Source organism: Camelus dromedarius, chromosome 12, assembly GCF_036321535.1.
Source record: "Camelus dromedarius isolate mCamDro1 chromosome 12, mCamDro1.pat, whole genome shotgun sequence".
In the NCBI taxonomy this organism is placed as follows: domain Eukaryota; kingdom Metazoa; phylum Chordata; class Mammalia; order Artiodactyla; family Camelidae; genus Camelus; species Camelus dromedarius.
The window spans coordinates 8,551,802-8,562,355 of record NC_087447.1 but is presented as its reverse complement, the minus strand read 5'-3'; the positions used below and the strand labels follow the sequence as shown (position 1 = coordinate 8,562,355).

Genomic DNA, 10,554 nt, shown 5'->3' with positions numbered 1-10,554 from the left:
ACCTTAAAGAGCCCGCAGCCCTGGCGGGTCCTGCAACCTGTGCATCCAAATCGGGCAGCGGAAGCACAAGCTCTCAGGCAGGTATACGTTAGAAACTTTATTCTCTGGAGGCTGGGACTGACTGAGAGCAGGACTAGTGTCACCCCTTCTCCGGCTCCTTCAGGATCCCCTTCCGCTTGCACTCTTGGAACACACCCGCCTGCTTTTGACACTGGCCTGATTGCCTCTTGTTTGACCGCGAGGAGCCCCGACGGCTGAAAATGGATAGCCGCCGCCATAGCACTGTGATCAGAAGGCTTTCGTTCGACCTGCGATTCCGTTGGTTCTCTGAGTCCGCATCGACCCCTTCGGTGCCTGCGAGGATGATGAGGCTGCTGAGCTCTACCCTGCCCAGTCCAACCTCCGGGTGGTCCTATCGGGTTAGCCCCAACTCCCGGCTCCCTGGGCCCCCTTTGTGTCTCTGGTCCCACCTTCCTCGGCTTCGTCTGACCCGGCCTCCTTGGTCTGCTCTTCCGAAGTCTTAAAGTCCTTGTCTTGGCAGCAACCCATGGCCCCGCGCAGCCCCGCACTCCGCCACCCACGCCAGCTCCCCGGCTCCCGGTCTTGCTTTTGTGACGTCAAATACTCCCGCCACCCCAGCTCTGGGAGTAGCGACCCCTCTTTCCTTTCTCCCATCACAGAAGGCTCAGGGTCATGGTGCGTATTATGGTGTTTATTTACAAATAAAGTGAGCACAAGCTCTTCAGGAGTTGGTGGACCCAGGCCGCTTCCTCTTTCTCCGTCTGGTTTGGAGAGCGTCTTGGGTCTGCTCCAAATCAGATGAGGTCAGGAACTTCCGCTTGGCAGCTGCCTCCAAGGAAGCCCAAAGTTCATCTGTCTCTGTGTCTTCTGAAGGTATCTTCTTGGGCTCTTGAGGCTCTTGGGGTTCATCCTGGTGAGTGGGAGAAGAGCTTAGGAGTCAGGAGCATAATAACAGACCCACAGGAAGGGGAGTAATCCAGGTACCACCCTTTTTATTTCCTGCTGCTGGAAACCATTCCTATCCATGCTCCCGTGTCACCCTTGGCAGTAACCCTGTCAACAATATATTAACACCCCTCTGAAAAATTAAGTAACTTGGCAGGTGGATGGACAATCCCAGGTCTGAGCCAGCTGCTTCCCTTTCCTCTTCACAGGGAACTCCACACCTGTGCCCTTAGCCGCCACGTTCCCAGACCCAACTGCTTACCTCCCAGTTATCCCTCCCTGACAGGAGGAGGCAGTTTAGTTGAGATTTGAGATAAACCTGCAAAAGATGAAGAGCCTTAAGGAGCCACGCCTGCTGAAATAGAAACGAACAGAAGGGCAAAGGAGGCAGCAGGCTCTCACCTTATGCTCCAGGCCCCGTGGATTCCGGATCCTGTGTACCCTCAAGACTCTGTCCAAGCCACAGGAGGCTAGTAGGGGCTTTGAAGGGTGACACTGCAACCCTCGGACACTGCCTGCCAGCCCCTTCAGACAGCCCAGTAGGCGCCCTGGGGAAAGGGGTAGGCATCAGTGCCAGCTCGCCAGCTAACAACCATTTATTGGATGTTTACTGTCAAATCACTTTGTTTCAATATTTAAGTTTAACATAACGCTGAGGTGGCAGTTACCATTATCTCCATTTTATAGGTGAAGGAACTAAGGCACAGGAAATTGACAAAGTAATTTGTCAAAGGTCATATAGCTTCTGGAAGAACCAGGATTTGAACCCAGGCAATCTGGTACCTGAAAGTGGCCTCAACCACTGCACTGTACTACCTCAAAGGGAATCCTGCCCTTCCTCCCCACCCCTTCCCCACCACCGCCTGCCCCCCCCAAGGCACCCTAGACCACACACCTTGCCGAAGGTCAATTTCTGCCAGCTGCCCATGAGTGTTCCCTACAATCACGGAGCTAAGGAGGAGACCAGAGGCAGATGAGATCAGCAGGAGCCCCTTGAAGTCCTTCCCAAGCCCCATTTTGCCTTCTAAACACTCACTTGCCCCCAGGAGTGAGGGTCATGGCTGTCAGTGGGTACTCTCCATAGGTGGCCTCGAGGACTGGCCTGCGCTGGGGGGAGGCTGGATCATAGACACGAACCTGGAGGAAGACTGAAGCATCACAATAGTACCCTCACTCCACACACCCCCTCTGGCTCCTCCACATCTTCACCCCCTCCTTCATACACTGCTCTCTTGTTTACAACCCACTCTTAGAGAAACTTTCTCATTTGAAATGCACCCCTCTTTGAGTGTTGGGGGTGTACAGCAGAGCTGCTTAGGAGCATGAATGAACAGGGCTGAGGGGAGCGGTCCCTCAGGTTGGGGGCTGGCAGCATTCCCATGGTCTGCATGTGTGAGCATTCCATCCATCCATATTCCCCTCTTAGGGTGGGAAAGCAAGTCAGTCCAATTGTCAGAGAAGCTGAATTTTAAGCAGAGAAGTTAAGCTTGAACAAGGGAGGAGAGAGGAAGCCTTCATGTGTGTTCTGAGCAGAGGTATATCATCAAGATCAAACTTCAGTATATAGGAGCAAAGGAAACAGTAAATACAGTGACCCTGTCCTGCCTCAGTCTTAGGACTTCAAATGAGACCAGCTTAAAAGATCCTGAGTCGGGCCTTTCCCATAAAGACTGCCTGGGTTCAAAGCTGAGGAGCTGAGGCCAGAGAGCAGAGGATCAGGCTTGGGTCCCAAAGCAAATCAGAGGCTGCATCAAGACTAGAACCCAATTCTCTTGACACCTGCTCCATGAGATTCTACTATGAAGGAGACACTCCCTACTATCCTCTCTTCTAGGTGGGAGGGGAAAAAGAAGAATCACAGTTCAGGAAAGTCCATCCTAGAATGCAGTAGGAGGTCACTGGCTCAGCCATTGGGTTGGGACACACAGGGGAAGTGGTCCCGTTTCTAGGAGATTAGGGATGGAAAGATGATGAGGGCGGCTATGCTGAATGGTGGGGACTGAGACTGCACAGCAAGGCTGTTTCTCCAGGAGGCTGCTTAAGCCCAGAAAGAGATAGGGTGGGGTGGTGCCTCACCTGGTGGTACCCTGTACAGGTGACGAGCTTCTGTGACTCAGGGAGGAACTGTATGTCCTGGTCCCAGATGGGAACCCGCAGGTCGAGCCAATCATTCCGTACCTGGTGGGGCAGGTGGAAGGGGGACAGGGCTGTGAGGGGCTCAGCAGGCCCCTTCCTTCCACCAACTGTCTTATCCTCTAAAGCCACAGGACTCTGACTCATAGTCAGTGGTCTCAGCCTCCCTTGGCCTCAGACACAGCCCCTCCCCACCTATTGTCACTCACATTCTTGGCTCTGAACACAGGCTCCTCTGACCCTTGTAGGTCCCACACCTTCAAAGCATTCTCCTTCCCACCCGTGGCAACTATGTTGGGGCGTGCTGGGTCTTGGCGCATCCTACACACCCCAGGGCCCACCCTGAGTTCCAGGAGCTGAAAAGGGAGATGAGAGGGGAGATGTGAGTCAGTTCCAGAGTCATCAATCCTGCTCTCCCAAAGCCTTCATTTGGTTCCTACCCTGGGTCCCACCTTCCCCACCCATCAGGATCAGGACAGGGGAACTTCACTGGGTCAGGGGATGCCTCCTTGTCATTGTCCTGCCAGACTCGAAGAATCCCGGAATCCACACAAGTGATGAGGGTTCTGCAGGCAAAGGGAAGAGAGAGTTAGGTTTTTTAAAGGAGAAAAAAAAAAAAAAAGGCATAAAAGTGTTCCCTGGCTCCAGATGACCCACTGCCAAATTCACATGAACGAGACTCCCTCCTAGCAGCCCTGTTCCCAAGGAAGCCTCTAGGTAACTCGGGGCCAGGCAGGGTTGATGACTGTTGTTTAATTTCCTCAACAGGATGAGGGTTTATCAGTCTTATAGGTGAATAAGCTGAAGCTCTGAGAAATTAAAAGATTCACCATTCAGCTCTAAATGTCAGAACCAGAGATGGAAATCAAAGTCTGTGACACTCCAAAGCAGAGAGCATTTGCTATTTCATAGCTACCTCTGGGGCACCAGGCCCTGCTGGTATTTCTGAATAGTGAGTCCATTTCCAGGGGTCAGGATCGGTAGCTCTGAAAGGACTGAAGTGGGACTGCTCTGGATTTAGTGTCTGGCCAAAGTCAACCACCAGTTTCTTCTCTCAAGTTCCCTGTTCCAGGTTTCAGATGCTAAATGTCAACCTCTCCTTGAAATAATGCTTCCCATGAAGCCCAAGCAAGTCTCTCTCCAGGATCAGCACAGCCCAAGCCTAGGCTCTTTCTCATATCTGCACACCCTCCTCACCTTGGTTCAGGCTCTGGGCTTGCCTGGGCTGTGGAAACAATCTCCCAGCTGCTCCCTCTCCAATCCATCCTACATGTTTCTGCAGGCTCACAGCTCTGACCATAGCATTTCCTGCTCAAAAATCAGTAACTCCCCACCACCTACAAAATGCAAATCTCAGCTGAGCACTTAAAGCCCTTTATCTTCCAGGGGGGTGGCTATAGCTCAGTGGTACAGTGCATGCTTAGCATGCATGAGGTCCTGGGTTCAATCCCCAGTACCTCCATTTAAAAAAAACATTAACAAAAAGTGAAAAAAAAAAAAGTGAAAAATAAAGTGCTTCCTCAGTTTCAACCCCCAAGTGCTATTTATCTTGCTCATGATGTACCCTCTAGCCCGGCACCAATGCTTGACCTCTGCTCAGGCAGTAGCTTCTTCATAGGATGTCCTTACCCCTTTCTCCATCTGCCAAAATGCTACCCATCCTTCAAGGCCCAGTTCAAATGTCTCACTCCCACAGTGCCTTCTAGATCTCACCTGTCAGAATTAACATCACCAAACCTACACAGCTTGTTCCCAGCCTCTCTCCACCTTCGAAAAAAAGCTAAGCCTATAACCCAGCACTTTCCCATCTTCTACTTTAGAGGTTCACCACCTCGTTGGTAGTTGTTAGGCTCCATTTAAAAACATACTTGAAACTATTAAATGACTTGCTTAGGGTCACCCAAAAGGTTATGGAGCCAAAAGAAAAACCCTCGAGAACGCAAACTCTATGAAGGCAGGTACTGTGTCTGGTTTACCTGCAGCCCTTGCATTTCGCCTAAGGCCTATAACTCAGCAGGTGTTTAATAAATGCTTATTATAGGGATGAACTAACAAAAGCAGAACAAAGGTCCCTGTCACCCAGACTAGGCCCGTGTCACCTAACGGTTGATTGCCGTTATCCGGCCGTCCCGTGGGAGCCTCAATGCTCTCCCTAGGACCTGAGTGTTCGGCAAACAAGGGGCTCGGTCTTACCCGTCGACCTGGGCGAGGCCTCGGAACGTGCCCTCCCCTCCAGGGCAGTGCCTCTGGCCCTGGAACCTGCCCTCCTCGGTGCTGAAGTGCTTCACTGTCCCATCGGCACAGCCCACCAGGATCTGCAGGCAGAGGAGGGCAGGATGGTGAGGAGAACGAGGCTGCCGCGCCCCAACCCCCCAGCTCCGGCCCAGGCAGCGGCCGCTCACCTGAGTCTCGCCGCCCGCGCTCCAGCACAGCGCGCTCACTGCCTCCTCGCGCCGCGGCTGTCCTGAAGCCATGAAGTTCGCCGCCTGTTTGCGCTGAAGGTTCACCCCTGTGGGACGCAGACGTCAGTCTCGCTGGGGTGGGAGCGGGCGACCCCCGCAGTCCCCGATGCCCAGCCCCGCCACCCACCTTTCAGGATGCCGGTGTCGGTGCCGACCCACACATGGTTCCAGCGTGCCGCCGTAGCCGCCATAACGGAGCTCGGGAGCTCTCGCCGCTCGCACTTCCGGCGCAGCGTCTACGTCACCGGCGCGCGCCGAGTCCAATCCGGAATAACGCTATTGCTGGGAGTTTAAAAAACCGGAAAAGTAAAAATTCCCTGCCGGGACCATCTGGTTTTGCTTTTACAGAAACGAAATGTGGAGATTATTTGTAGAGATCTGAACAATAGCTTGATCATTTTAGAATTGGAGTGAAACACATCCTAACTGAACCGCGATGCTGGGTCCAGCCGGTCCTAGTCCGTCTCCCTGCTCCAAAGCATGACTTTTTTTTTAAACAAGAAAATAAAGCCCATTTCAGGGACGATTCAAATTGCTAACGAGGTGCATGTCTTCAACGTCAAGTATAAAAAGACAAAAAGAAATCAGAGAAAATGAAACCGATGATCTTAAAACATCTCTGTTTTGGAAGGTGGAGGTAAGAATGTCTTACTTCCTCACATTGAAAGGTTTGCTGATGGTAAAAATTAGCACCAACTGGGAGTGAAAATCTGCAGAATTAACAGAAACAATGTTTCTCCCAAGGATAAACTGCATTTTTTAAAATATCATTATGGCCCCCTTTGAATGACTACAGTTCTCTTACGGAGAAATTTTTTTCTCTGCAATCAGACTATCAGAAACTTTGCTGTTTGAAATTGTATCAATAAGAATAAAAGCATGCCCCTCCTGCCTGGCAGATCTAAGTCCTCCACAGAGAAGCAGCGTTGATCTCCAACTCAGCTGCAGTGTTGCCGGTAAGAGTTCTGACAACAGTCCGCATTTATCTTAACGGCATCTTCAGTTCACCTCACGTTGACCTCTTCGCTATCAGCTCTCTTTGTACTGAATCTATTACACTTCAAACCAAATTAAACCTAAAACTCCCCTTCCCCTAAAATTCTGTAGTTCTTCATCTTGCGGGACATACCCCATTTCTCTTTTGGACTGCCCCCTCTCACAAAACCAGACACACAGCTGGAGTTAAGACTATAAACCAGACGGTACCTCCCCGTTTAACATAACGTACAACTAAAAGCTAAAATAAAACAAGTATTTTTAACTTCTCACCTGCATTAAACACTAAGAGTACATAGTTTCATTATCCCCACAAGGGCTAAATCCAAACACAATTCTATGGTACAAGTTTTGTAAATGAAATTGCCAGGTAAGTTTTAAGTCTATGACAGCTCTTGAACAAGACAACGAGAGTAAACGAATGTGTACTACCTCCGTTAAAAATCCACATCCCGTAAAAGTTTTTGTAATTTTCACAACTATTCGCCTAGTACACTTGGACCTACAATACTCGCGAAGAAAACAAAAATTCTGTCTCTTATTAAACCACTAAAGAAAGTTTCCCCCGAAGGGGATGCACCGTTCCTGGAAGTACTGCAATACCAGGTCGATGCGTGGAGTGGACGGAGCAAGCTCCTATTCCAACTCCTAACTCCAAAAATCCATTTAATATATTGTCCTCGGATAGAGGACGTATCAGATACTAAACTGATAAGAACAGATACTACACTTGATCTTAGCCAAAAGGCCGAGAAGCGATAAACGTCTTCCTTGATCACGGCCAGGCTTATACCTACTATAGCTTTTACAATTGTGGTGACTTTGAGTTCCCAGTCATTAGATTTTTTCCGATGTGCAGTAATGCTTAGTCAATTTCTCATTATTTCTACTTATAATAATAGCTACATTTTGGGGAAACAAACCTTAAACAGTGTTCTTTACTGCTTCGCCTTCCCGCTCACGCTCGGTGTATTTTGCATAAACCCGCCCCTTTGCTCTTTCACTTTCTTGGGATTGGTCCTCATACTAGATGTGATTTCAATGGCCGCGAGGTCTCTTTTCCTCTGAGACTTTGGCGTTAGTCTCCCAGCCTGAAGGCTTTTAGGCGCTCCCTGGGGCAGCAGAGCGGTGATGTCAGTCGGCTGAGGACGGTGCAGAGCGGCGCCCCTCTCCACATTTATTTGGAGAGGCCGCTATTCCCGAGCACAGGCTTTGGATTCGAAAGAACTGAATTGGGATCTCGGCTCGCCAGTTCCTGATTTGATGACAGGAGATATGTTGCTTAGGCTCCTATCTCCTCTGTCAAATAGGGGAATGATAACACGCTTATGGGGTGGTTGTGAGAACTGAGGACACACTGGGCTCAGCCCCAAGGAGACAGGAGAGGTTAGCCATTAGGACTATGTTCCCCTCACATCTTGGGGCTCCTGGCTCCCTTCTGCCCCTCCTGCCTCACCGATCTGTAACACCCACCCCTACCCCACTTACATCTTGCCATTTATACCATCCAACACCCACCGTCGCACAGCACGGTGTAAAAGATGTCCTGAGAAAGACTTCGGAGCCTCTTAATTCCTAAACCCAAGAACCACCAGTGGGAGAAGGGGTGAGGACAGTGTAGGTCAAATGTAAAAGAAGCAATTCTTTAGAGGTTCAGAGCAAAGCCCCCAGCTGTACGAAAGGGATTAATGTCAGGCCCTGGCTGAGAAGGGACTTGGAAGTCCTGTTTCCTTGGAAACCATATTAATGTAAACGCGGAACGTTCTGTTCCAAACCTCCTTAACTGATCTCTGTACCAGGGTTGGAAATAGAGGCCATGTCTTTATGTCAAAGTGACCAGCATGGCTGAGATCCAAGAGTGGAATGTTCCATTCTCACTGATACGATTTCAACTAGCAAAGTCTTGATAATCCGTGATTTTAGAGAATTAGGTGTCTCAGCACTGTGCCTGTTAATAAACAGAAGCAGTTTCTACATGCTCCTGTAAATAAACCCAGAGCCTCCAGGGAGGGTCTGAATTAAGGGGGTGTGGCAGGCAGAATTAGTGCCCCCGCATGCCCTTGTCCTAATTCTTAGAACCTCTTATTATGTTACTTTACATGGCAGGCAAAACGTACTTCGTGGATATGGTTAAATTAAGATTTTTTAGAAGAGATCATTCTGGACTATCTGCTGGGCTCCATGTACATAATCACAAAGATCACAGAGAGAGGCAGGAGACTGTCAGAGTGATGCAGCATGAGAACGATTTGATGATCCATTGCTAGCTTTGAAAATGGAAAGGGGTCAATCGGCCAAGGAATCTGGGTGGCCTCTAGAATCTGGAAAAGGCAAAGAAACAGATTCTCCCCTGGCGCCTCCAGAAATAAATGCAGCCCTGTTAGTACACCTTGATTTTAGCCCACTGAGACCCATTTTGAACTTCTGACCTCCAAAATTGTAAGAGTTGTTTCGTTTTAAGGCACCAAGTTTGTGCTAACTTGTTACAGTAGCAGTAAAATAATACAGAGGCAAAAGCAAAATTCAGTTTCTTTCAATCACCACTTTCTCTAAATTGTGCAAGACCCAACCTGGCGCAGGCCACAGCCCCCTAGCCGGGCAGGCTTCAGTCTGTCCCCGCAAGCTGCAGCCACGTATCTTGAGGACATCTTTTAGTGGGCTTTTCCCAGTTGGGTTTTAGCCATCACGTTGGCAGTAGCCCTGTTCCTCCTCTGAAGCAAAGGCAAGTATAAAGAGTTCCCTTACTTTCATCTACTGTTACCCCTGCCTCATGATGTGTGGGTACAGGAGGCTGACAGCAAGGACCCCAAGAACTTGGAAATCCATTTGGTCCCTAGGGGACCATTTGCCCATTTATTTACACTTAGTGAGCAGACATCCTACAATGATAAGCAAGATTAGACATACAAAGTGGACCTTGCCTTTGTGATGTTCAAAGTCTACTGGAAAAGTGAGAAAAGGCTCCACATAAGAGATGAAGGTGGCTTGGGTAAGTGTGGCTGTGACAGAGATGGAGAGAAATGGAAGAGTTCACAGAGAGTCGCTGGTTTTGATGACAAGCAAAGCAAGGCCTTTCCATCTGGGTACATTTAAATTTTGTAACAATATTTTCATGAAACTGATATAAATTGTCAAGTAGTGTTCAAAGGCATTATATTGTGTTTATATGTAGTTACATTGTTGCATGTTATTACATTGTTACAGTGCTCCCCAATTTACATCCCCTTTTATCTCTTTAAACTGTTTTTTTAATGATACATTCCTCCATATTTATAAATTGATTAGACAATTTTAGACTTTTTTTTTTGTAGTGCACCTAAGAGAAAGATGTTATAAACTTAAAAATCAAAACAATATTGCAGCAGGTCCAAGAAATGTTTAGTCAATCCAAAGTATTTAATTTTTATTACATCACCTAACCCTTCTGAGAACCTGCTGAAGCTTTCCCCAAATAAATGCATAGTTGCCTTACACAATTTTGCAGTTTCTGGAGAGATTCTTAGAGGCCCCTGAGGCCCATTCACTAACCCACAAATTAACAACTACAGCCCTAAAGAGATAGGAGAACCTGTTTGAAGGTATCCAAACACCTAAAAAGGAGCCACGTTGAGTGGAGGAACAGGATCCGGAGGTCCTGGAGGGAATTGTGGGCAGGCCTGTCCAAGGGCTGTCCGTCCCAGAGAGCCCTGGCTCCAGGACTTAAGATTGGCTACCCTGGGCCCACTTCTCATGGCAACTCTCGAGGTTGGGGTTGGGCAGGTCCTAGAAAAGAGGCACTAGCTCTCCTCTTGACCACCAACCCACTCTCACTGCTAATTTGTATTAGCTCCCTGGCTCCTAGGAATTTAAAATCTCTACTGCTATTTAGTCTGCTGAAATGATCTTATCCAGTGCCCTGACTTTCCCTCACATCCATCACCTGGTGACATCTGAGCCCCAACCTGGTCCGTGGTGCCAGGCACAATTCCAGGTGCTTTTATATGAATTAACAACCTTA

At 48.9% G+C, this 10,554-nt stretch overlaps 2 protein-coding genes and 1 non-coding gene across 3 annotated transcripts; all 3 read right to left on the bottom strand.

The window, feature by feature from the left end:
- Positions 1–110: 110 nt before the first annotated feature.
- On the bottom strand, positions 111–597 carry TEX54 (testis expressed 54). Its single transcript, XM_064492244.1, is given in 2 exon segments — positions 111–450; positions 453–597. Coding segments are annotated over 2 exon segments (408 nt in total). The 5' UTR covers positions 550–597; the 3' UTR covers positions 111–139.
- Positions 598–691: 94 nt separating this feature from the next.
- WDR74 (WD repeat domain 74) lies at positions 692–5,841 on the bottom strand. Its single transcript, XM_031459423.1, has 11 exons — positions 5,689–5,841; positions 5,502–5,608; positions 5,293–5,414; positions 3,590–3,665; positions 3,309–3,455; positions 3,043–3,144; positions 2,003–2,103; positions 1,862–1,917; positions 1,369–1,514; positions 1,229–1,285; positions 692–931 (listed from the first exon to the last, which is right to left on the bottom strand). Exons 1-11 carry the CDS (start codon positions 5,750–5,752, stop codon positions 743–745), a joined length of 1,167 nt encoding a protein of 388 aa, XP_031315283.1. The 5' UTR covers positions 5,753–5,841; the 3' UTR covers positions 692–742.
- Positions 5,842–7,126: 1,285 nt separating this feature from the next.
- Positions 7,127–7,317, bottom strand: LOC116155561 (U2 spliceosomal RNA). The gene has a single exon (XR_004139445.1). It is a non-coding gene; the product is annotated as a U2 spliceosomal RNA (small nuclear RNA).
- Between the last annotated feature and the right edge of the window lie 3,237 nt (positions 7,318–10,554).